The sequence below is a fragment of the Neoarius graeffei genome, chromosome 15 (assembly GCF_027579695.1).
Source record: "Neoarius graeffei isolate fNeoGra1 chromosome 15, fNeoGra1.pri, whole genome shotgun sequence".
Classification (NCBI taxonomy): domain Eukaryota; kingdom Metazoa; phylum Chordata; class Actinopteri; order Siluriformes; family Ariidae; genus Neoarius; species Neoarius graeffei.
In genome coordinates this window covers 47,970,154-47,997,469 of record NC_083583.1, presented here as the reverse complement: position 1 = coordinate 47,997,469, position 27,316 = coordinate 47,970,154, and the positions used below count along the sequence as shown (strand labels likewise).

General features: G+C 41.3%; 1 protein-coding gene across 5 annotated transcripts in view; it reads right to left on the bottom strand.

The window, feature by feature from the left end:
- The window catches only part of mcf2l2 (MCF.2 cell line derived transforming sequence-like 2), a 176,438-nt gene extending 160,624 nt beyond the window's left edge, over positions 1 to 15,814 (bottom strand). For 4 of the 5 annotated variants that reach the window (XM_060941525.1, XM_060941530.1, XM_060941526.1 and 1 more), the window contains exon 1: positions 15,569 to 15,814. In XM_060941525.1, the coding sequence (XP_060797508.1) occupies positions 15,569 to 15,647 (79 nt within the window). In that variant the 5' untranslated portion in view covers positions 15,648 to 15,814. Of the gene's footprint in view, positions 1 to 6,557; positions 7,021 to 7,240; positions 7,271 to 15,568 lie in introns of those variants that run through there. The other variant, XM_060941529.1, reaches the window with a different exon arrangement.
- Between the last annotated feature and the right edge of the window lie 11,502 nt (positions 15,815 to 27,316).

Here is a 27,316-nt window from a genome sequence, read left to right as displayed (position 1 = left end):
GCTCAAAAATTTCCTTTTCTGAATGTGATATAAAAAAAAGAATCAAACAATTTCTGTCTTTGTAACTACTTCCAATCAATTATATATCCTGTGAACAGCTACTGGATTCTTTCTATGATGGTATATTAGGGCCATTGTAGGTTTAAAAAAAAAAAAAAAATTGGGGGAAGGGGTAATATTCTGAGAAAAAAAACCCAGAATTTCCAAGATTAAATTCGTAAATTTACGAGAAAAAAAAAACTCAGAAAAAGTGTTTTTTGTCAAGGAACCAGATCGCTTCACACTGCAAGGTTGGATTCACACCACAGACAGCATGGCTGAGCAGACAGTTATAGGAAATGCAGTGTTTCCTCCCTGATCGCACTCTAAGAAATTTTCATCTACATTTCCCAGAATGCACTGCAACAAGGAAGCATGTTATTGCTGTTACAGAGAATTTGAGTTTGTTCCTGTAAATTTACAACTTTAACCTTGGAAATTCTAAGTTGAGGTTTTTTTTTTCTCAGAATATTACCCCCTCTCCCCCAGCTCCGTAACTTTTTTCACCGACAATGGCCCCGTCATATCTTTCAGTTGTAAGTTTTGCTACAAAATAATTAAGCTTAATCTCACAGCTTCAGGGACCCCGGGTCAATCCTGAGCTTGGGTTCCCCTCTGTGTGGAGTTTCACATGTTAGTAGGTGGATTGGAGACTCCAAATTGCTTGTAGGTTTGAATGAGTGGGTAAATGTGTGGGTGCATGCTGTCCTGTGGTAGCCCTGAGGCTTGTTTTCAGGAATATTTTCCTACCTCATGCCCAGTGTTCCTGAAAAAGGCCCCGAATCCAGCTTGACTATGACCAGCATAAAGCAACTATTAAGGATAAATTAATTAGTATGTAATACTTTCCACCTATAAACCATGGGGGTACAAATATTTGCATTCAACTGTGTGACCTCAGTTGGCAGACCCTGAGGAATCCTTTTGCCATAGAGACATATAAACAGGAAGGAGCTTAATTAAAGCAGCACTGTCCTGTCTAGAGTAAGCTAAGCTAAGATAGAACTTTATTGATCCCTTTGGGAGGGTTCCCTCAGGGAAATTAAGATTTCAGCAGCATCATTACAGGATAAACAGAGAATAGAAAATAGAGAAAAAAACTTCTAGATAAATTAAATTAAATTAAGTATTTACATATACAAATATAAAAAGAATAAGATATGGGGAAGAGAGGAAGGGGGAAGAAAAAAAGAGAAAAAGAGGGGGGCAGCAGGAGAGATATTGCACTTTATATTGCAATGTATTAACTCAATGTAATGTTGAGTGTATACAACCCCAATTCCAAAAAAGTTGGGACAAAGTACAAATTATAAATAAAAATGGAATGCAATAATTTACAAATCTCAAAAACTGATATTGTATTCACAATAGAACATAGACAACATATCAAATGTCGAAAGTGAGACATTTTGAAATTTCATGCCAAATATTGGCTCATTTGAAATTTCATGACAGCAACACATCTCAAAAGAGTTGGGACAGAGGCAATAAGAGGCTGGAAAAATTAAAGGAACAGCTGGAGGACCAAATTGCAACTCATTAGGTCAATTGGCAATAGGTCATTAACATGACTGGGTATAAAAAGAGCATCTTGGAGTGGCAGCGGCTCTCAGAAGTAAAGATGGGAAGAGGATCACCAATCCCCCTAATTCTGCACCGACAAATAGTGGAGCGATATCAGAAAGGAGTTCGACAGTGTAAAATTGCAAAGAGTTTGAACATATCATCATCTACAGTGCATAATATCATCAAAAGATTCAGAGAATCTGGAAGAATCTCTGTGCGTAAGGGTCAAGGCCGGAAAACCATACTGGGTGCCCGTGATCTTCGGGCCCTTAGACGGCACTGCATCACATACAGGCATGCTTCTGTATTGGAAATCACAAAATGGGCTCAGGAATATTTCCAGAGAACATTATCTGTGAACACAATTCACCGTGCCATCCGCCGTTGCCAGCTAAAACTCTATAGTTCAAAGAAGAAGCCGTATCTAAACATGATCCAGAAGCGCAGACGTCTTCTCTGGGCCAAGGCTCATTTAAAATGGACTGTGGCAAAGTGGAAAACTGTTCTGTGGTCAGACAAATCAAAATTTGAAGTTCTTTATGGAAATCAGGGACGCCGTGTCATTCGGACTAAAGAGGAGAAGGACGACCCGAGTTGTTATCAGCACTCAGTTCAGAAGCCTGCATCTCTGATGGTATGGGGTTGCATTAGTGCGTGTGGCATGGGCAGCTTACACATCTGGAAAGACACCATCAATGCTGAAAGGTATATCCAGGTTCTAGAGCAACATATGCTCCCATCCAGACGACGTCTCTTTCAGGGAAGACCTTGCATTTTCCAACATGACAATGCCAAACCACATACTGCATCAATTACAGCATCATGGCTGCGTAGAAGAAGGGTCCGGGTACTGAACTGGCCAGCCTGCAGTCCAGATCTTTCACCCATAGAAAACATTTGGCGCATCATAAAACGGAAGATACGACAAAAAAGACCTAAGACAGTTGAGCAACTAGAATCCTACATTAGACAAGAATGGGTTAACATTCCTCTCCCTAAACTTGAGCAACTTGTCTCCTCAGTCCCCAGACGTTTACAGACTGTTGTAAAGAGAAAAGGGGATGTCTCACAGTGGGAAACATGGCCTTGTCCCAACTTTTTTGAGATGTGTTGTTGTCATGAAATTTAAAATCACCTAATTTTTCTCTTTAAATGATACATTTTCTCAGTTTAAACATTTGATATGTCATCTATGTTCTATTCTGAATAAAATATGGAATTTTGAAACTTCCACATCATTGCATTCCGTTTTTATTTACAATTTGTACTTTGTCCCAACTTTTTTGGAATCGGGGTTGTACTTCCTCAGCCTCTTCCCCTTCAAAACAATCTTCAATGTATTAAAGTGTACCCGTAGTGAATTTTAATTACTAGCTATTTCAAAAGATCACGTATGATACCAATGGTTCCGTCATAAGCGCTTGTCAAGTACCCACAAGTTTTAAGTCACTGCTCCACCAGTCAGGCATGGTCAGCGACATGTTGCCGCCTTCATGGGCTGTTCTGGCACCGGTACTGATGCACAGTCGTTGGTTTGTCCGATTGTCTGGGCTGCAGTGGACTGGTCACTGACCCCATGCTACAAACACCAGTCTAAGATAACACATTAGCAACCGATCTGCTCATAAGAAATAGAAGAAATATTTACACTTACTTAGCTAATCTTTGGCTGGATCAAGTGGAAGTAAAAAAAAAATTTAATAAATTTAAAAAAAAAAAAGGCACCATTCATCATCAGTTCTCAAGACTGAACTGAATTGCTGTCCTGAATCATGAATTGATTCGCTGTCCTGAATCATCCAAAGCGCATAAAATTCGTGTGCCATCTCACAACAAGTTTTACCTCCAAATAGCCCAAACTATGTCAGACAGATTTTATCCTGATTACGGTGGGTGTTCCCACCGTGAAAGAGAAACCAGTCAAAACCGAAAGAGTTAAAGTGATTATCATGCCGTTACCATCCCTGTGTCCGAAATCGCTCACTCGTTCACTACTCCCTACTTCCTATATAGGGAATTACTATATAGAGGACTATATAGCGAGCTCATTGGTAAAATGAAAAAATGCTTTCGGACATTAGTCCATTGTGCTGGTATTTACGTCATTACTGTCACACAATTAAAACGTGCCAGATCAGCTGGCTGGTTGGTTTTCAAAATAATAAATACATGCATGTATTTTTGTTATAAATACATATTATACTGAGCATATGTCCCACATTAATCAATACAAAGTACCTGCATGTTTCAGTTTATTTAAATGAAGGCTGAATACTTTCTTCTTTGCCGCTGCTTTTTATTAAATCAAATTTGAGACTTTTAATTTGATTTCTTTCAGCGCAACCGCAATGCATGATGGGATATATTGCTTGGTTAGTGACCATCGGCTGTACACTACTTTTCGTGATCCATTGTGGGATACTTTGAGTGCACTATATAGGGTGTAATAATCCTCACTATTGTTTCGGACAGCACTACAAAATGGCGTCCTCACTATATAGTGCCCTATATAGTGAATAGGGAGCGATTTCAGACACAGAGCACATGAATAGTCTTTTATGAATGCGCAAGTGGGTGCTCAGTGCTCCGACTCCGGTGTGACCGAGTAAGGTGACAAGTTTCATCTAATTTAGGTAATTTAAAAACTAATATTATTTGGCAGTGGACACATAGGAAAGTGTAAAGTATCAAGTTTCTGTCAATATGTTTATTATGCTTGTATGATAAAAAACTCGAAGATATCTCAATATATGACCGACTCATTCTAAACCTGTCGAGCTTCGCCAGAGAAGCTCTTGACCCCAAAGTACAACCAAATCTACTTGCACATAATGCCATGAAATAATGGATATGTGCCATAAAATAAAGATCTGTTACAAGTATTAGATCTATATTTATTCAACGTGTTCTGAAGTTACTTGACTGGAAACTGGGAATCTCGACCCACAGAACACTGCTTGTTTACTCGCACCCGATAACCCGGAATCAACGACTGTACGCCACTTCTGGCTGACAATGGTTGCACCCTGTGGTTCTGCCTCCGCAGGTAATTCACAGAATAAAATTGTCCACAAAAGTGCTTTTACGGTGTTTTTGTGACCGAATGTGCGCGTCTTTTGTCTATAAGTAATACATAAAGCATGATTAATGTTGTAAGCATGACCAGTACCGGTACACTTTAAGCCCACCCATGCTTCCAGTTTCCAAAACCTAGAGCTCGCTGCTAAATTCTGTGTACAAACACCAGATCACTTACATTATTTTAAAGTTTCAAAACAGCTATTTGTTACCTACCACATAACAGCAGAATCTGAGAGTAAAGTAATGCAACACACACATTACTTATTTAGAAGCACTCAACAGCACTGCGGTCATTATATGGGAGGTAAGGGTCACAGCTACCAAATGTACTCAGAAGTTCAAACTGATGTGTTTTACAAAGATATTGGGTTTTTTTTTTCTTTAGCTGTTTGGAAAGAACATGTACTCAAAAATACAGTGTGGCCTATTGACTAAAGAAATAGCTTCACAAATAGGAAATTGTAAAATGTGGACATCATTTTATGTAAGGCATGAGATGAGGAATGCTATCATGTCCCACAGATATGTAGTGTAGCCTACTTCAACAGGAAAAATGCAACCATAATCAGGGGTCAAGTGACATTTTACTGCACAAATAACAATATTCTACAAAATAACAGGTTTTCCAGGAAAACACCAGTTGGAAAGGAAACACAAAGATGACGATTAAAGGTCATAGCTGCCACTGAGAATCAGTGCTGTATCTGAGTTTCTGTTTCATGATAAACATCGCACTGATATCAGTAGACAAGTAAGGAAGGAAGTTTTGACGTAATATTGGTGATAGGTTTCCAAACAGATGAAGGGTGAGGGAAGGAAGTCCAGTGACCTTCCTATTGTTCACCTTTTTACATTTGCAGTGGAACCAGGGTTGTTTTGTTGTTGTTGTTTTGTAATCTACTGTATGTCTCTGCAAAGCACTCAGCTTGATTGTGTGAGTTTAGATATGGGATCCCATTCAGGATCAGTCGACACAACGCCCATAGACAGGTTCCTGAGTTTATAACAGCTATTGTTCCAGCATACAGTAGTCCTGGACAAAGCAACTTATTTTCAGTGGTGAATTGAAAGAAAACATCCTTTCCCAAGAGCTACTTGGATGAATGCAATGATGGAAGAATGCCGAAATGTTGATTATAACTGTGCACATTTCATACAATCATCTCAGGATACATATAGTTGAGTGCACATGTTTGTATCTGCCACAATTTCTGAGTGGAAAAGAAATATACCTCAATTTTAGTACAAAATATCAAACCACAAAATCAACATAAAATAGGTTGAAAAGAACCACAAAAAGGTTTTTCAGTTTCAAAGACTGAAGAAGACATTGTGACATCAGCCAAGTTATAAAAGGTATTTCTGGAAGAAAAGGCAAAGGTTGATAAAGTAAACTGGCAGAGTTAGAAAATGTTGGAGGCTGTTATAAAAGCAAACTAGAAAGGCACTCGGTAGAGCACACACCTCCGCCAAGCCACATATTATCAACATCAAAATCAAAATCACTTGAACCTAGGATAATACTCAAGCTGTACACCAAATTTCATCAAAATCTGTTCGCTACTTTTTGAGTTACATTGGGAACAGACAAAAAAAAAAATTCTGGATCCACATACATATCCAGATTTGCATCAAAATCTAATCATCTGTTCCTTGGCTCATGGCTCACCTTTATCAAAATTTCATCAAAATCCATTCACTACTTTTTGAGTTACATTGGGAACAGGCAAACAAACAAATGGAGGTGAAAATACAACCACCTCCAACAGGGAACTGGAGACAAGGGGTTTGACTTGGGAGACATGGAAAGTTGGGTGAATACGGCACGTGGTTACGGGCAGAGACAGTCTTACAGAGCAGGGATTAATTACCTTGGAGACGGGGAAAGGTCCTATGAACCTGGGAGCCAATTTGCGGGAGACCATCTTAAGGGGCAAGTGGTGAGTGGAGAGCATTACCCGCTGCCTCACCCGATCGATGGGAGCTGCTGAGCGGTGTTTGTCGGCTTGCTCTTTAAACATCTTGACAGAACGTAGGAGCTTTTTCCTGGTCAATGCCCACGTTCTCCTGCAGTGGTACACAAACATTTGGGCAAAGGGCACGGTGACTTCTTCTTGGATGGGGAAGAGTGGTGGCTGGTAACCCAGAGAACACTGGAAGGGGGAAAGACCCGTAGCAGAGGTGGGTAAGGAGTTGTGAGCGTACTCTATCCAAGGAAGGGTCTTGCTCCAGGAGGCAGCATCCTTGGACACCATGCACCTGAGAGCCTCTTCCAGCTCCTGGTTGGCCCGTTCCGTCTGTCCATTGGTCTGAGGGTGAAAACCTGAAGACAGACTGCGAGAAGTACCAATGAGTTTACAGAAAGCCTTCCAGAATTGGGCAGAGAACTGGAATCCACGGCCTGATACAATGTCTGAGGGGAGTCCGTGTAGACGGAAAACATGGAGTATCAGCAATTCGGCGGTCTCCTTGAGGGTGGGAATCTTGGGCAGAGGGACAAAATGAACAGCTTTAGAAAAACGGTCGACAACAGTGAAGATACAAGTATTGGCACCTGAATTGGGGAGTCCTGTGATGAAATCCAGGGCTGTGTGTGACCAGGGCCAGTGGGGAACAGGAAGGGGTCTCAGCAGGCCGGCGGGGGTCTGTTGCCAGTCTTGTTCCTGGCACAGATGTCGCAAGCTGCCACAAACCTCTGGACGTCCTCCTTGATGGATGGCCACCAAAAATGTTGTCGGATGAGTGGCACAGTCCGGGCTGCTCCTGGGTGGCACGCCATTCTGGAGCCATGACCCCACTGCAACACCTGTGCCCTCACAGAAACAGGAACAAAAAGATGGTTAGGAGGTACATTACTGGGCCCTGGATCCTGCTCATGGGCCTTCTGGACCAGGGTTTCCACCTCTAACAGACCGGCCCCCACCAGGCACCGTGGAGGAAGGATGGTCTCAGGGGAGGTCGATTCCTCCTGGAGGGGAGAAAACATTCTGGACAAGGCATTGGGCTTACCATTCTTAGAGCCTGGGTGGAAGGAAAGTGTGAACTTGAAGCGAGAAAAGAAGAGAGACCATTGGGCCTGACGAGAATTGAGGCACTTGGCAGTCCTGAGGTATTCAAGATTCTTGTGATCTGTCCATACAATGAAGGGAAGGTCTGACCCCTCCAACCAATGTCTTCATTCTTCCAAGGCCAGTTTAATGGCCAACAGTCCCTTATTGCCAACGTCATAGTTTCTCTCAGAGGGGGAAGCCGACGAGAGAAGAAGGAGCAAGGATGAAGCTTGTTGTCACTAGCCGATCTTTGAGACAATATGGCCCCCACCCCTGACTCCAAAGCATCGACCTCAACCACAAACTGCCGGGACGGATCTGGAATAGTGAATATAGGCGCTGACGTGAACCTTCGTTTGAGCTTGGAGAATGCTTTCTCTGCCCCTTCCTCCTAGCTGAAAGGGACCTTGGTGGAAGTTAGAGCCGTGAGGAGCCCAGCCACTGTACTAAAGTTCCTGATGAATTGCCTGTAGAAATTCGCAAACCCAAGAAACCGCTGGAGTTCTCGCCGAGAGGACGGGGTGGGCCAGTCAGCAACTGCCTTGAGTTTCAGGGGGTCCATCTGAATCTGTGCGGGGGAGATAATGAAATCCAGGAAGGAGACAGAACTTCTATGGAACTCACATTTCTTGACCATAACAAAGAGTTTATTTTCCAGGAGTCACTGAAGGATCTGCCTGACGTGGATGCGGTGTTCATCAATGGAGCGGGAAAATATCAATATATCGTCCAGATAAACAAAAACAAAAAGGTTAAGGTAGTCCCTCAGGACATCATTAACGAGGGCCTGGAAAACCGCGGGAGTGTTAGTCAGGCCGAACGGAACCATGAGATACACTATATTGCCAAAAGTATTTGCTCACCCATCCAAATTATCGGAATCAGGTGTTCCAATCACTTCCATGGCCACAGGTGTATAAAATCAAGCACCTAGGCATGCAGACTGTTTTTACAGTTTGGAGCTGGCCCCTTCCTCTTCCAACATGACTGTGCACCAGTGCACAAAGCAAGGTCCATAAAGACATGGATGACAGAGTCTGGTGTGGATGAACTTGACTGGCCTGCACAGAGTCCTGACCTCAACCCGATAGAACACCTTTGGGATGAATTAGAGCGGAGACTGAGAGCCAGGCCTTCTTGTCCAACATCAGTGTGTGACCTCACAAATGCGCTTCTGGAAGAATGGTCAAAAATTCCCATAAACACACTCCTAAACCTTGTGGACAGCCTTCCTAGAAGAGTTGAAGCTGTTCTAGCTGCAAAGGGTGGAGCGACGTCATATTGAACCCTATGGATTAGGAATGGGATGTCACTTAAGCTCATATGTGAGTCAAGGCAGGTGAGCAAATGCTTTTGGCAATATAGTGTATTTGTAGTGGCCTGTGGGGGTGTTAAACACCGTCTTCCATTCGTCCCCTTCCCTGATCCTCACGAGGTGGTAAGCATTACACAGGTCTAGCTTAGTGAAAATCTGGGCTCCCTGGAGTAACTCAAATACCATAGACATGAGAGGTAGGGGGTAATGGTTCTTGATGGTGATGTCATTTAGCCCACGGTAATCAATGCAAGGGCACAAGGATTTGTCCTTCTTCTCCACAAAAAAGAATCCTGCCCCTGCAGGAGAAGAGGAGGGACGAATAATTCCAGCTGCTAAGGACTTGGTGATGTAGACCGGACTGTGACAGTTTGTATTTAAGACCAATTATTTTATAGTTAATTCAATGTATTAGAGGTTCAGCCCCTTGATTTAACAAGCCCCTCTGTAAAAGTGAACATGCAGCTTTGTTTTTTAAGACTAGATGCTTTGCATTTGTATAATCAAAGCTGTGCGTACTGTAAATACTGTACACAAATCTAAGCAAACATTTGTTTTGATAAAACCTACACTTTGCACTGGAATGTTTGTACGCCCAATATGTACAAAGATTCATGTGAAAACGCAGCATCGATAAATCAGGGCTGGGGTTTTGTGACATAAATAAAAGAAGGGTGTTTTTAAAGGGACTGGGTATAAATCCTCTTTTTCTGTGTTTACCCTCACACTAATGAATGTCACATCTCTGTGCGCCTTGGATAGATGTGAGCCATGTCTGCCATGCCCAGTCATTAACTACATTCTCCTGAGCAGATCCCTTTGCAATTTTCCAAGAGCCTTTATAAATACCCTGGCTGTGTTAATTTTCCTTATGTAGAGATGGCTAAATAGCCACATTTTCCATCATTATTTTACAGACTAAAGCAATGACTGGGCCTGTGACTGTGATCATTTATTATTATTATTTTTAATAGCAACTAAATTCTCTCAAATTACATTAAAGGGCCAACACTGTGAAAACTGACTTTCTATTTTAATGTTTTTTAGACTATAAGTAGGTGCAGCAACACTGAGGAAATGAGAGATCTGGACCTGTTTTTACACCCTGTTTCCAGAAAGACTCACAGAACAGATTTATTAAAAAAAAAAAATCATTGGCCCATCATGACATACAGGGTCACACAATGGTCACAGCTGAAGGCTACCCACCATATAAAAGTACCAGCTAATGGTGCACTATTTTCATGTCCTATTTAGTACAACAGGCTGTACTAAAGGTGCCCTTAGGTGGTGTAAGTGGTTAGCACTGTTGCCTCACAGCAAGAACATTCTGGGTTCAAGCCCAGTGGCCGACGGGGGCCTTTCTGTGTAGAGTTTGCATGTTACCCCCGTGTCTGCGTGGGTTTACTCCAGGTGCTCTGGTTTCTCCCACAGCCCAAAGACATGCAGGTTAGGCTAATTGGTGGCTCTAAATTGTCCATACCGGTAGGTGTGAATGGTTGAGAGGAGAAAACCTCTATAATAATCCAGTAGAAGGCAATGGGAAACCACTATTGTAATGTTCCCTAGACACTTTGATGGCTGAAGCCGTCAGAGTGGCTATGCCATGTCACTGTAGTGATATGCCAAAATGGATGGATTTAGTACAACAGTATGTGATGTGAAAAGATACACATAGCATGAGTGATATGACAAACTCAAAGTGATGAGTGAAAAAAAAGGCTGGAATTTTTTTTCATTCCTGTTGGATCTTCTAAACCCGTTTTTAACATCTTATACTTGCAGAATAGCATTGAGGACAGCTTCAAGAAATCACACCAAAGCAACTGATTTAGCCTATAACTTACTGAGTTATGAATCAGAAACAACTTACAAAAGACATCTACTTGTATTCACATGCAAAATGCTTCTCCTTTCATTACGAAAGCTATTAGTAAGCTAATGAACATTGGACAGCTGCTATATAAACATTAGTGCTTGTTGTAGAGACAGCAAAATTCAAATCAGAGTAAAAACACTTCAGATGTTTACAGATCCTTACCAAAACAAGTTGTCCCCACGTTTCAAAGCTGCAACCATAATATCAATGCCAAAGAAGCCCCTCCCATACAGCTATAACGACTATCGGCCCTTCCATCATCATGAAGTGCTTTGAGCGACTGGTCATGCAGAACATGAAGTCCATCCTCCCTCCCTTTCATGACCCATTCCAGTCTGCATATAGGTCAAACAGGTCCATAGAGGATGCTATTTCCACTGCTCTACACCCAGCCCTCACTCACCTGGACTCAAAGAACACCTATGTGCGAATGCTGTTCTTGGATTACAGTTCAGCATTCAACACAATCATTCCCCAGCAGGTAATACAAAAACTTGGAAATTTGGGACTCAACACCTCTCTTTGTAACTAGGTGCTGGACTTTCTTACAGGGAGGCCACAGAACGTTCGGGTCAGCAGCAACACCTCCAGGACCATCATACTGAGCACAGGGGCCCCACAAGGGTGTGTGCTCAGCCCGCTGCTCTTCACCCTGCTGACCCATGACTGTGTACCAATCTACAGCACCAACCACATCATCAAGTTTGCAGATGACACGACTGTGGTGGGCCTCATCACTAACAACGATGAAGCCAATTACAGGAATGAGGTGAGCCAACTGGTCCAGTGGACTCAAGACAACAATCTCTTCCTGAATGTGGGGAAGACCAAAGAGATTGTGGTCGACTTCAGAAGAGGTCACTCACAGCATCCCCCTCTGACCAACTGATGGTGCTGCAGTGGAGAGGGTGAGCAGCACCAAATTCCTCGGGGTGCACATCACTGAGGACCCCTCCTGGTCCAACACCACCGCATCGCTGGCAAAGAAGGTACAAACTCTCCTCTACTTCCTCCGCAAACTGAGGAGTGCATGAGTCCCACTCCCCATCATGTGCTCTTTCTACAGGGGCACCACTGAGAGTGTCCTCACTGGCTGCATCACCGCGTGGTACGGAGGCTGCAATGCCTCCTGCCGGAAGACTCTGCAACGCATAGTCAACACGGCCAGCAAGATCATTGGTCTCCCTCAGCCCTCCCTTACGGACAGCTATCACTCTCGTCTCACCTGCAGAGCCATCAGCATTGCTGGTGACACCTCCCACCCTTCACACTCACTCTTCAGCCTCCTGCCCTCAGGGAAAAGGTACCGGAGCCTCTGGGCCCACTCCACAAGATTACTGAATAGCTTCATCCACCAGGCTGTCAGGATGCTAAACTCTGTCCACTACCTACTCCCTGCCCCTGGTCTGTAACACATTCATTCACACAAGAAACTCTCTCATCCGTTCGCACATCACACTACAATCATTTGCATTACTGCTGTATCTGCTGCTACTGCTCATTTGCACTACTGCTCATATATACCTCATAAGCTACTCTTCTAGCACCTTCTCCATTACAGATATTGTACTGTATTTGCACTACTGCTATTTTGTACATTGTTTGATTTTAGAGTGTATTTTTACCTCATCTCATTATCTGTAGCCGCTTTATCCTGTTCTACAGGGTCGCAGGCAAGCTGGAGCCTATCCCAGCTGACTACGGGCGAAAGGCAGGGTACACCCTGGACAAGTCGCCAGGTCATCACAGGGCTGACACATAGACACAGACAACCATTCACACTCACATTCACACCTACGGTCAATTTAGAGTCACCAGTTAACCTAACCTGCATGTCTTTGGACTGTGGGGGAAACCGGAGCACCCGGAGGAAACCCACGCGGACACGGGGAGAACATGCAAACTCCAGACAGAAAGGCCCTCGCCAGCCATGGGGCTCGAACCCGGACCTTCTTGCTGTGAGGCGACAGCGCTAACCACTACACCACCGTGCCGCCCCGTATTTTTACCTATATTTTTTAAATATTTATATATATTGTTTTTCTTAATATAAATATTTTTTAATCTGATTTTACAAGTAAAGTGAGAGATAAACGGCATTTCGATTCTCCTATATGTCCTGGATATATAGTGAACTGACAATAAAAAAATTTTTGAATCTTTGAATCTAGATATATACACACACATTGATAAATAGCATTTACACTGATCAGCCATGACATTAAATCACTGACCGGTAAATTACACGAATTTGTTGTTACAATGGCACCTGTCAAGAGGTGGGATATATTAGGCAGCAAGAGAACAGTCAGTTGTTGAAGTTGATGTGTTGGAAGCAGGAAAAATGGGCAAGCGTAAGGATCTGAGCGACTTTGACAAGGGATAAATTGTGATAGCGAGATGACTGGCTCTGAGCATCTCCAAAATGGTACATCTTGTGGGGTGTTCTTGGTATGCAGTGGTTAGTACCTACCAAAAGTGGTCCAAGGAAGGACAACCGGTGAACCAGCGACAGGGTCATAGGCGTCAAAGTCTCACTGATTCAAATGAGGCACAAAGGCTAGCCCATATGGTTCAATCCCACAGAAGAGCTACTGTAGCACAAACTGCTGAAAAAGTTAATGGTGAAACAGCTAAAACAGAAAGGTGTCAGCATTAACTTTTTCAGCAGTTTGTGATACAGTAGCTCTTCTGTGGGATTGGACCATATGGTAGGTAATAACCATTGCATACCAGGAACACCCCACAAGATGTGCCATTTTGGAGATGCTCAGACCCAGTCATCTAGCCATCACAATTTGGCCCTTGTCAAAGTCGCTCAGATCCTTATACTTGCTCATTTTTCCTGCTTCCAGTACATTAATTTTGAGAACTGACTGTTCTCTTGCTGCCTAATATATCCCACCCATTGACAGGTGCCATTGTAACAACATAATTCACTTTGCCTGTGAGTGTTTTTAATGTTACGGCTGATCGGTGTATGTAGATAAGTCACCACAAGGGAACCATATAAAATATATCATTAGCTACAGTATGCTGCATCATGTTTTTTTTTCTAACATGAAATAATTATGACTTCTTCGTTATAAGCCATACATTACTCAATAAGGTGGCACGGTGGTGTAGTGGTTAGCGCTGTCGCCCCACAGCAAGAAGGTCCGGGTTTGAGCCCCGTGGCCGGCGAGGGCCTTTTTGTGCGGAGTTTGCATGTTCTCCCCGTGTCTGCGTGGGTTTCCTCCAGGTGCTCCGGTTTCCCCCACAGTCCAAAGACATGCAGGTTAGGTTAACTGGTGACTCTAAATTGACCGTAGGTGTGAGTGTGAATGGTTGGCTGTGTCTATGTGTCAACCCTGTGATGACCTGGCGACTTGTCTAGGGTGTACCCCGCCTCTCGCCCGTAGTCAGCTGGGATAGGCTCCAGCTTGCCTGCGACCCTGTAGAACAGGATAAAGCGGCTAGAGATGATGAAAGATGAGATGAGATTACTCAATAATACTTAGTGATTCACAGTGAGGTGATATCATCAGAGATCAAGCGGAAATCTGACTGGCTCAGGATTACGTCTCTCCCACTGTGTCATTCAGTTACAGCAATGAGCGGTAACACCTCTGACTCTCATGCCTTTTCCTGCTCTGAATTGTTATACTTTTAACATGAAAACAATGGCCCATGCATCAAGGTGACATAAAAACACTGATAACCGCCCCCCCACGGAGATAAAACTGTGTGACCATTTCATATAACATTTATTTTTATAAAACATTCTATTGTATTATTACAATGCCAAAGACCGTGTACTGTAAGAAGACTTCCAGCTCTCAATTGAGTCATATTTCCAGTCCAAGGTCAATGTACAGTCATATTGCACAGTGGCAGCAATTTAAGCTGCTCACAGATGATCATTAAACACAGATTAGTAGACAGGATTTAAGTTTAATGGTCATTTAGAAACCAGCGTTCATCTTCAACCTAAACTGGAGCAGTAACTGGGATCCCCTTGTGTGCTGTGAGGAGGAAGGTGGAGGCGTTTTAGAGGCTATACTGTGCCATGAATCACTGTAGTAGTGAGGAGAGCTGTGCAGGCCTGGCTCAGTTTCTATGGCAACGCGTAGCCTGTCCCATGAGGCCTGCCTCAACACCAATGCATCTCATATGAGTAGGAGGAGGAAGAGCAGGAGGAACAGGAGGCTCTTGCCAGAAGCATGGCACAATAACCTACTTCCCTATGTGTGTGTTATATTATATTGTTCATTCTCAATAGAAAAGGGGATTTTTTAAATAGATTGTAACCCATAAGTACCTGATAAGGAGACAGAGAAATGTACATTTTAAGTCACTGGAAAATGTCATAGCATGCTCCGTCATGCCACTTCATCAGCGCTAATTCAGAAATTAAAGACATGACTTTATGCAAATACAAATCCTAATACCCTTATAGATATTTGAACCTCCTCAAAATCAAGCTGGTGCACTACTGCATGCTATTTAAATTACAAAATATTTACAGAAGGAAGCATGCAGAAATCCAAAGCATATAAGATGCAATTGCATCAAAGGATGTGATGTAATGATGCTTATCCCAGTACCCCCTCACCACGCCCGTTCATCACTCCTAATGCAAAGGAGGAAAGAACTCACCAACATGGGTGATAACACAGCCCACGCGCTCCTGGAACTCCTGCACGGACATCTCTTCCTCCTCCAGCCAGCAGAGCATCTCAGAGCAGCCTCCCTCTCCTCTCCTCTCCTCTCCTTCTCCACTGCAGGGCTCTCTCGCTCGCTCTCTCCTCCCCTCACACAGAGCACCAGGCAGCCACTCCCAGCTGGTCAAACACCTCTCAAGCAAAAAGCAAGCAGCTGATTCTGGAAGAGTGAATCCTAGCAGAGGCTACAGTGACAAAAACAGCAGTGTGATTAGTGATGTTAATTATTCATCATGTGCACCCACATGTAAATGATGTTCAAGACGACTTTGAGCGACTCTTAGGCACCAGTACAATGAGTCAGATGCTGGGAAACAAAATCACACAAGAGCTACCTGCCTATAGGGAGACAGTAGGCTCCATGCATCCAAGATACAAAACCTGGAGGAATGGATTTCATGGACTGGAGCTGGATTATTAAACCCTGAAAGAGCATACAGTAGAAAGTGTATACAGATAAATTAAAAAAATGTTTTAAATGTAAATACATTGGTAAATAAATAAATATATTACAAAAAACATATATTATTATAATACCTTAATTATTATATTTGATTATTTTGAACTAATATATTGTTTAATACATGTAGAATTGTACTCAAAAGTGCTACTGTACATTAGATCATCTAATATATTTACACTAAATGATGTAGTGCTATAGGGTACAATTCTATATGTAATTAAGGAACGCTTTCCATCTCATTTAAGTCCCTAAAGGTGTTTTTTTTTTTTAATCTTGTGTGCACAGGTTATCTTATGTGCACAAGATAATTATCTTGTTAGCACAGGGGAATAACTTGTGCACACACATTATCTCAAGATAAATAACCTGTGTGTACAAGATAAATCACCTTTCTCAACTTTAGAGGCTGAATTAGGCTGCTTGTGCAATGTTGTAAGCAAGGTTTTTTTTTTAAAGAAAATAAGAATAAGGTAATTTAAACATTTCATACATTTATTGATCAATGTAGTCAGTTTCAGATTTTTAAAAAGATATTATAATAATAATAATAATAATAATAATAATAATAATGTGATGCTTTACTCATAATATTGAGATGCTGATGGGATCTGGGGTGGCACGGTGGCGTTGTGGTTAGCATTGCGGCCTCACAGCAAGAAGGTTCTGGGTTCGAGCCCAGTGGCCAGTGGGGGCCTTTCTGTGTGGAGTTTGCATGTTCTCCCCGTGGGTTTCCTCCACAGTCCAAAGACATGCAAGTTAGGCTAATTGGTGGCTGTAAATTGACCGCAAGTGTGAATGGTTGTCTATCTCTGTGTCAGCCCTGCGATGATTTGGCAACTTGTCCAGGGTGTACCCCGCCTCTTGCCCATAGTCAGCTGGGATAGGCTCCAGCTTCCCCACGACCCTGCACAGGATAAGCGGTTATGGATAATGGATGGATGATGGGATCTGACTACACTGCACTTCTGTACACACTCTCAGAAAATAAAGTACATCATTGTATCTATAAGGGTACAATGGCTTGTCACTGGGGCAGTATCCTCTAAGGTATTTATTTGTAGCATTTATGTACTGCTTTTTTACCCTAAAAAGGTACACATAGTTACCTTGAAGTCCAATAATGAGCCCTAGGGGGTACATTAGTGTAGATCGTACCTTAGGGGGACAGAAATGGACTCCTACTGTACCCCTATTTCTGACAGTGCATGATAATGCAGGATCATTCAATTCTCAACATTTTCTCACCAAAATGTGTTGCATATCTACCCTTAAGCATATGTACAAATGTAGTTATAATGGTTCCCTGTGTGTAAAATGACCCAGTGTTCCAGAGCGGCTCTGTGCCAGAGTTTGCATGGAGCTTTTAGGAATGAGCTTTTATCATCTCCATCATGCTGATGCCCTTGGGAGCTCAGTGATTGTCTTGGAAAACGCACAGTGTGGGGATGCCATCTGTGTACCTACCGTTAGCTCACAGATACAAGGCCAGTTCCATCAATAAGATCAAGGACAAAAAAAGAAATAGTGATTACAATAATTTTTTCATCATAAAAATACATTTTGGACACAATTTTCATTCATGTTACATATCACATGACAAAACAATGTTGCAAAAATGAATGTTGATAAAAAGATAAACATAATTAAGATATGGAAATTCATTCGAAATAAAACAGTGAAAATTAAAAAAAGAAAAAAAAGTATGATCTTTGGGCCAAGGGAGGGTGAAGACAAACACTTGCTAGCGAACTTGGATACTAGTTTTAATCATATAATTAATATAATTGTCAGCCTAATGTTAGTCACCCTACTAGTAAACTTTAGTTAGCCACTGATTTTAACTGCATAATAAAATTCATAGCTTCATGTTAGTTATCTTGCTATCTAACTTGCAGGTCAGCCTCATAGATTAGCTAACCAATAGTAGTTTTTTTTTTTAAAGGCTAACTTGTTTTTAATCACATAATTTAATTATTAGCCAAATGTTAGCTAGCTTTCCTAGTGACCTTGCATACAGATTAGCCCAATAGATTAGCTAACCTAATGGTTTTTTTTTAATTTGTTAGCAAACTTAAAGATTCCAGAGGTGTTCTATTGGATTCAGATCTGGTGACTGGGAAGACCATTGAAGAACACTGAACTCATTGTCATATTCATGAAACCAGTTTGAAATTACTTTTGCTTTGTAACGGTGCATTATGATGCTGGAAGTAACCAGAAGATGGTAAATTGTGGCCTTGAAGGGATGCATATGGTCATCAACAATACTCAAATAGGCTGTGGCATTGAAGTAATGATTGATTGGTATTAACAGACACAAACTGTGCAAAGAAAACATTCCCCACACCTTTACCCCTCAAAACCCAACCCCTTGTCATAGTCGTGTGGGGGTGGCAACAGTCTAGGATTGCCTCGTCAGGCTACACCCTCGGATGAAAGACAAGCTTCTTGCTCAGGCCTAACTCATGGGTGACAGGGAACAACTGTCAAGTAGTCTGGTAGGTCCTCCCATGACAGGCAGGCTGATGTTGAACTTAGACTGGCTAATGAGGCTCTGGTAACATCTATGGGCTGCAACGTAGATTGAGTGACTGGAGAGTGATAGATAAATGCTTCTGTTCAGTCTTCATCACATGCTGTTCATCTAGATCCCAGATCTCTCAGAACTCAACCAAAATGTCAGACTCTGTAGATGATTTACTGGAAATTTTTAATTTAAATATGACCCAAATTATGGATGATATTGCTCCATTCAAAATCAAAAGAGTCAATGATAAGCAGAAAGCACCATGGAAGCAGTACCCGGCTGTTAAACTGCTAAAGAGAGAATGTAGAAAGACTGAAAGAAAATGGCGCAAATCTAAACTTCACATCCATTATCAAATCCATAAAGAGATGCTTTGTAATTATAATTATGAAATTCGTAAAGCAAGACAGTCTTTCTTCTCCAACATCATCAGCAGGAATATGAACAATGCCCGTGTGCTATTTTCAACAGTAGAGAAGTTAACTAATCCCCCACCACAATTAGCACCTGAACTTCTCTCAGTTAATAAATGCAATGAGTTTGCATCCTTTTTCAAAGGTAAAATTGATAAAATACGGCAGAATATTCCTCATAATATATCTCAGTTGCAAAAAATTTAAAAACTGCAATCACCAATGACACAGATAGATAACTTCAACACAATGTCAGAATTTTGTTTAATTGATTATGAGACTCTTGAAAAAACTGTACAAAATCTCAGTTCCTCAACATCTGAATTGGACATTCTGCCCACCAACTTTTTTAAGTCTGTTCTTCATCTTATAATTACAGATGTGCTTCAAATTATAAATACATCCCTGGAGACTGGCGTTGTTCCTGTGTCCCTAAAAAAAGCCGTTGTAAAGCCCCTACTTAAAAAAATAATCTGGATCCTTCAGTATTAAATAACTACAGGCCAATATCAAATTTACCATTCATCAGGAAAATCCTTGAAAAAATTGTCTTCAATCAATTAACTGCCTTCTTGATATCAAACAGCCGTTTTGATAATTTTCAGTCAGGATTTCGTGCCAATCATAGCACTGAAACAGCGCTGATTAAAGTTATAAATGACATACGTCTTAATACTGATGCAGGCAAAACATTGGTCCTGGTATTACTGGACCTCAGTGCAGCTTTTGATACTGTTGATCACAACATTCTGCTATATCGACTTGAACACTGGGTTGGATTGACTGGTAAAGTTATCAATTGGTTAAAATCATACTTAAAAGATAGAAGCTTCTTTGTTACCCTGGGAAATTGTTCCTCAACGTCAATGTCCTTGACCTGTGGTGTCCCCCAGGGGTCGATTCTTGGACCATTACTTTTCAACCTTTATATGCTCCCACTTGGGCAAATTATCAATAAAAATTCAATTTTGTATCACTGCTATGCAGATGACACCCAAATTTATTTTGCTCTATCACCTAATGATTATGCCCCCCTTGAATATCTCTACCAGTGTATCGATCAGATCAATAGCTGGATGTCACAAAATTTTCTTCAGCTGAACACAGATAAAACAGAAGTAATTCTATTTGGAAAAAAAGATGAAAGACTCAGGATTACCACTATTCTTGACACAAAAGGGATTAAAACTAAAGAAATGGTTAAAAATCTTGGTGTTTTCATTGACAGCGAGCTAAACTTTGACAGTCACATGAAAGCAATCACTAAAACGGCATTTTATCACCTAAAAAACATTTCCAAACTAAGAGGACTTATGTCAAAAAATGATCTGGAAAAACTAATACATGCCTTCATCTCTAGTAGGGTTGATTACTGCAATGGCCTTTTCACAGGCCTGCCAAAAAAGACCATCAAACGACTTCAGCTGGTTCAAAATGCAGCGGCGAGGGTTCTCACACGAACAAAAAGAACAGAGCACATTACTCCAATTCTAAGGTCCCTTCACTGGCTTCCAGTAAGCTACAGAATTGACTTTAAAGCATTGCTGCTGGTATACAAATCTCTAAATGGTACAGGGCCCAATTACCTCTCTGATATGTTGCAGCGGCCTAACCCAATCAGATCTACCAGATCGAAACAGAAAAATTTACTATTAAAACCAGTTGTTAAAACAAAGTATGGTGAAGCAGCTTTTAGCTACTATGCAGTACAGCTATGGAACCAACTGCCTGAGGACATTAAAAATGCTCCTGCTGTTGGCAGCTTCAAATCTAGGTTAAAGACCAAGCTGTTTCAGATGCTTTCTGTTAAATAATTAATATTGTCTTTACATTTTTTATAATCTTTACTTTCTCTGCATGTTTTAAATTTACTTTAACTTTATTCTATTTATTTCTTTATTCTATTCTGCTGGTTTCTTTTTTCTCCTCCTATTTGAACTACTACTTCATTTTATTATTTTATTTCTACTATTGTTTAATTCTTATTTTCTTTTAATTCTTTTAATTAATTGTTTTAGAATAAAAATACAATTATTTTATGTAATTTTATTTCTCTATTGTTTACTGTTTTTACTTCTGTAAAGCACATTGAACTGCCATTGTGTATGAAATGTGCTATATAAATAAACTTGCCTTGCCTTAGATCCCGCTTAGAGTTGAGCATTGAATAGGGGCATAGTACTTGCCAGTGCACCCTGAAATTTTCTGCCGGCAAATGAAAAGACAATGGACGACAAGAACAGTGATAGAACCGCCACTAAAAGTCAGCAGTGGTAGCATGGTTGTGGAAAGCTGTGGTAGTCCAGAGTGCTGAAATAAATAACAGTACAACATTAAACTGGAGCAACCCGTTACAGAGTCGTGTGCCTGATATATGGCCAACTACAACTCATTCTCAAAACAAAAAGATCCATCAACATAGCCACCTTCAATATTAGAACTGGAAAAGATAACTGGAGAATACAAGCAGTTGTTCAATGAACAAGTATAACATCGGTGTAATAGCAATTAAAGGACATAGATGAGTTCATGCTGAGACCATACAGACAACCATCTTGTGATAACCTCTTCTGCTTGGAGAAATAGAGCCCAGGCTGCGGTCAGAGGAGTTGGGTTCATCATTAACCGGACTGCTGAGGAAGTGTTGTCTGAAGTCACCAGCATTTCAAATCATATTCTGAAAGCTTCCCTTGTGGGTAGCTTCAATTCACAATAGTTTCTGCCTACTCACCAACCAATTAGAGGCAAAACTTGTCAGAAATGGAGCAGTTCTACAATCAGTTAAGAAGTACTATTGATGGGACACCAAAACACAACTTTTTAGTCTTACTCATTGATTGGAATGCAAAAGTTAGTGCTTGTCACGTAAGATATTCCCATGGTACTCGCACTAATGAAAATGGAACTCATCTAATCGACTTAGCCTATGAGATTCTCTTTGTATAACAAATACCATGTTTGAAAAGAGAATGGGAAAAAGATGGAATTTTGAAGACCCAAAGAGTAATCAATATCAACTAGACTACATCTTAAACTCTAAATGGAAGAATAGCGTCATAAATTCTGAAGCATATTCTTCCTTTGCTTCAGTTGGTTCAGCTCATCAAATAGTTACAAGTAAGATTCGACTTTCTCTAAGGGCCACTAAAGTACCTACACCCAAGAAGCGTTGTGATTGGAAAATACTTAGGTACAATGCCAAAGTCCGGTCCAATTTTTCTATTGAGTTGTGGAACCGGTTAGATGAGCTCTATGACGAAAACACCTCTGTATCATAACAATATGATGCATTAATCAAAGCAAAAGACCATGCAGCAGCTATTACACTACCACTAGCTCATAGAACAAAAGTTGCAAAACATGCAAAACATGCATCCTTGCTTCCTTCTATCGTGGAAGCAAGGAAAAGGGTAGAACAACTCACTAAAAAGTATAACATTTGTAAATCTCGCATCATTAGAAAATGCTTGCAAGATGCCAAACATCAGCTGAATCAAGCATCTCTCCAGTTGGAAGAAGAAACATTGAAACTGCAAGTTGCAGAGACAGAGAGTGAGTTCCCAGCAAACAACACAGCAAAAGCCTGGAAAATCTTCAACACAATCACTAACAAGAAATCTACTCAAATAAACAAAACAACTGAAGAAAGGAAACCGCAGTGGTTTAATCATTTTGAAAAGCTTTTGGAACTCCTGACACTAACCCACCATCCTGTGATATAGAAACTATGCTACAGAATGTTGATGTAAGTGATAGTCATTTCACACTCGAGGATGTCAAAGAAGCTAATCATGCTACCTATGATCACCTAAAACAACATCAGATTTTCACACAAGTCCTAAAAGTAGATAAAGAGAACCCAGTTAAACAAATGAGACAAAAATATTATACTTGGTCATTTATTTATTGAGGAAAATGATCCAATATTACATATCTGTGAGTGGCAAAAGTATGTGAACCTCTAGGATTAGCAGTTAATTTGAAGGTGAAATTATAGTCAGTTGTTTTCAATCAACGGGATGACAAATCAGGTGTGAGTGGGCACCCTGTTTTATTTAAAGAACAGGGATCTATCAAAGTCTGATCTTCACAACACATGTTTGTGGAAGTGTCTCATGGCACAAACAAAGGAGATTTCTGAGGACCTCAGAAAAAGCGTTGTTGATGCTCATCAGGCTGGAAAAGGTTACAAAACCATCTCTAAAGAGTTTGGACTCCACCAATCCACAGTCAGACAAATTGTCTACAAATGGGGGAAATTCAAGACCATTGTTACCCTCCCCAGGAGAGGTCGACCAACAAAGGTCACTCCCAGAGCAAGGCGTGTAATAGTCGGTGAGGTCACAAAGGACCCCAGGGTAACTTCTAAGCAACTGAAGGCCTCTCTCACATTGGCTAATGTTCATGAGTCCACCATCAGGAGAACACTGAACAACAATGGTGTGCATCGCTGGGTTGCAAGGAGAAAGCCACTGCTCTCCAAAAAGAACATTGCTGCTCATCTGCAGTTTGCTAAAGATCACATGGACAAGCCAAAAAGCTATTGGAAAAAAGTTATATGGATGGATGAGACCAAAATAGAACTTTTTGGTTTAAATGAGAAGAGTTATATTTGGAGAAAGGAAAACACTGCATTCCAGCATAAGAACCTTATCCCATCTGTGAAACATGGTGGTGGTAGTATCATGGTTTGGGCCTGTTTTGCTGCATCTGGGCCAGGACGGCTTGCCATCATTGATGGAACAATGAATTCTGAATTATACCAGCGAATTCTAAAGGAAATTGTCAGGACATCTGTCCATGAACTGAATCTCAAGAGAAGGTGGGTCATGCAGCAAGACAATGACCCTAAGCACACAAGTCGTTCTACCAAAGAATGGTTAAAGAAGAATAAAAGTTAATCGCGGCGCTCCAGCGGAGCACCATACCTAAGAAAAAATGGCAAACCCATCGAGTTGATTTTTTGTGGTTTGTCCGTGTACGTGTACCACCAGTCATACACACCGCCTAGTGGCCAGTGTTAGTAATTACCAGTCATATACACCGCCTAGTGGTCAGTGTTAGTAATTACCAGTCATACACACCACCTAGTGGTCAATGCTAGCCAGTGAAGAAATAAAACAAAAGAGGCTGGCTATGATATAAGAAAATTCTACAACCCAGAAACAGATGGGAGCTCCGCTTTTAGGCAGTGCCTGTTGTGGAAGGACCTGAAGCGAGCAGTTCATGTGAGGAAACCCACCAACACTTCAGAGTTGAAGCTGTTCTGTACAGAGGAATGGGCTAAAATTCCTCCAAGCCGGTGTGCAGGACTGATCAACAGTTACCGGAAACGTTTAGTTGCAGTTATTGCTGCACAAGGGGGTCACACCAGATACTGAAAGCAAAGGTTCACATACTTTTGCCACTCACAGATATGTAATATTGGATCATTTTCCTCAATAAATAAATGACCAAAGTATAATATTTTGTCTCATTTGTTTAACTGGGTTCTCTTTATCTACTTTTAGGACTTGTGTGAAAATCTGATGTTGTTTTAGGTCATATTTATGCAGAAATATAGAAAATCTAAAGGGTTCACAAACTTTCAAGCACCACTGTATGCACTTCATCAAGCTATTCAAGGCAGAGAAGAGGAGCTTGTTTTCCCTCTACATCCAAGGAGAAGCCGGAGAATAGCAGCAAAGTCCCTCTGCAACCTAAATTTTGCTGACTACGTAGTATTACTCGCAAATGAAGTGGAGTAAGCACACAGTCTACTACACAGTGTTGAGAATGAATGTAAAAAAGTTGGTTTAAAGCTGAATGCTAGCAAAACAAAAGCCATGTTTTTCAATGTTGATGTCGAACCCCTCCACACTCTTGATGGTGAAGAAACCAGACAAGCGTTAACCGAGTCTGGTGACCAAGATTTTACATATCTTGGAAACTGGTGTGACCAAGAAAAGGATATTTCTACTAGGAAAGAGCTAGCTTGGAAATCTTTACATAAAATGAAGAAACTGTAGAAGAGTGACCTTTCAAACTCAATCAAGCTACAACAGAAACCATCCTACTCTATGGTTGTGCCGCCTGGTCACTAACACAAGAGGAAAAAATAAAAATCACTCAATGGCACGTATACACGCATGCGAAGAATGGTGTACAACATCAACTGGACAGACAAAGTTAATAACACAGCACTTTACAGCAGCTTGAGCAGAATTTCAGAAGTTATCAGGGAATGATGTCTAAAACTTGCTGGGTCATACATCATCTCCTGCACACCTCACAGTTACCTGGCTACCAACCCATGGCTACGCTGAGAAAGGATGACCACCATCAACTTTTGTAGACACTCTTCTCTGTGACACTGACATCAACAATGTCAGTGAATTAGAAACCCGCATGAAAGACAGAGTGGTTTGGCGTCAATTGTCTCACTGTCGAGACAAATGACACCAACCGGAACGGGAAAAAATGGAACGGAACACCAGTACACCACCTCCACCAGCCTGTACTGTTGACACAAGGCAGGTTGGGTCCATGGAGTCATGCTGTTGGTGCCAAATTCTGACTCTACCATCTGTTTGCCACTGCAGAAATCCAGACACATCAGACCAGGCTATATTTTTTCCACTCTTCAAGGTGTACAGCTTTGTGAGCCTTTACCCACCGCAGCTGAGCTCAGCTTTCTGTTCTTGGCTGACTTAAGTGGAACCTGACATGGTTTTTCTGCTGTTGTAGCCCATCCACCTCAAGGTTCAATATGTTGTACAGTCTGAGATGCTTTTCTGCTCACCACAATTGTACAGAGTGGTCATCTTAGTTACTGTAACCTTTCTGTCAGCTTGAACCAGTCTGGTTGACCTCTTTCATCAACAAGGCGTTTCCATCCGCAGAACTGCCGCGCACTCTTTTTTTTTTTTCCTTTATTGCACCATTCTGAACAAACTCTTGAGATTGTTGTGCATGAAAATCCCAGGAGATCAGCAGTTATAGAAATACTCAAACCAGCCCCTCTGGCACCAGTCATGCCATGGCAAAAAAAAAAATCCCTGAGATCACATTATTTCCTCATTCTGTGAGCATTACCCGAAGCTGCTGGCCTGTATCTGCATGATTTTAAGAATTACACTGCTGCTACATGATTGGCTGATCTGATAATGACATGAATGAGTCAGTGTGCAGGTGTTCCTAATAAAGTGCTCCCAGTAAGTGTCGATCAGTAATTAAACTAAGAGCTTGGTTGAAAATGAATACAATGACATGCAGGATCTTCATAAAACAGATAGAATTTATATACTCGTTATGATTAAGTGAAATGACCAAACTAAACAGCCTTGAGAAATGAAACTGAACTTTCCCAGTCAGAGAAGAGAAACAAATGTACAGTAAAGATGAAAAAGCAACAGCTTCCCCTTCTGCTTTAAGTGACTACGAGTTGACAGAAACATGTAATTTCCCAGGAAGGAAAAAAATAACAGTTTCTTGTTCCTCTCAACAGAGTTCTCCAATTCAGGAAAAAACACTGCATGTTAGTAAGTGATGTACAGTACGTATTTGTATCTGGTTTCACATTCATCTCCGTGTAACATATTCAAGTAAACATGCCCCAAATACAGAAAATATATATTATATGCATTTATAAATAAAACCGGTAAATCATACTGGTCTATTCTCATTGGTGTAATACATCAAAAGATATCAGTCTACTGCAAAGCTACAGTGGCATGCAAAAGTTTGGGCACCCTTGCTGAGTTAAAATGTCTGTTACTGTGAATAGTTAAGATTTGTGAATTATATTTTCTTTGCACAATTGCAGAGTGAAAAAAGGAAAGGAACACCTTTCGGAAAGGGCACCCCAATACATTTGGAGTTCTCAGATAACTTTTACCAAAGTTCCAGACCTTAATTAAAGTGCCATTCCACCATTGGATGTATTCTTTGGCATAAAATACAATATATTTTATGACAACATGACTAGACAGAGAAATCTTTTAGCTTCAAAATGATATATCAAACATAATTTTTTGACAACGACAAGTATATTAATTTTGCGACCAAAGTCACCTACCCTTTTAATTTCCGCGCGGGAGTGAAACGTGATGTCATCGGCAGGTTCCCCTTCTTGTGTACCACGTCACGTGTGACGTGGCACAGATTATCAGCAATGGCGGATAGAACGCGATTTCCACTTGTCGATTGCTGTGCCGATATTCACCATCGACCGTCTCCTTTGGGCATCACTTGCTATTTTCCTTCGCTTCTTTTCCGAAGCTGACAATCGCGTTCTATCCG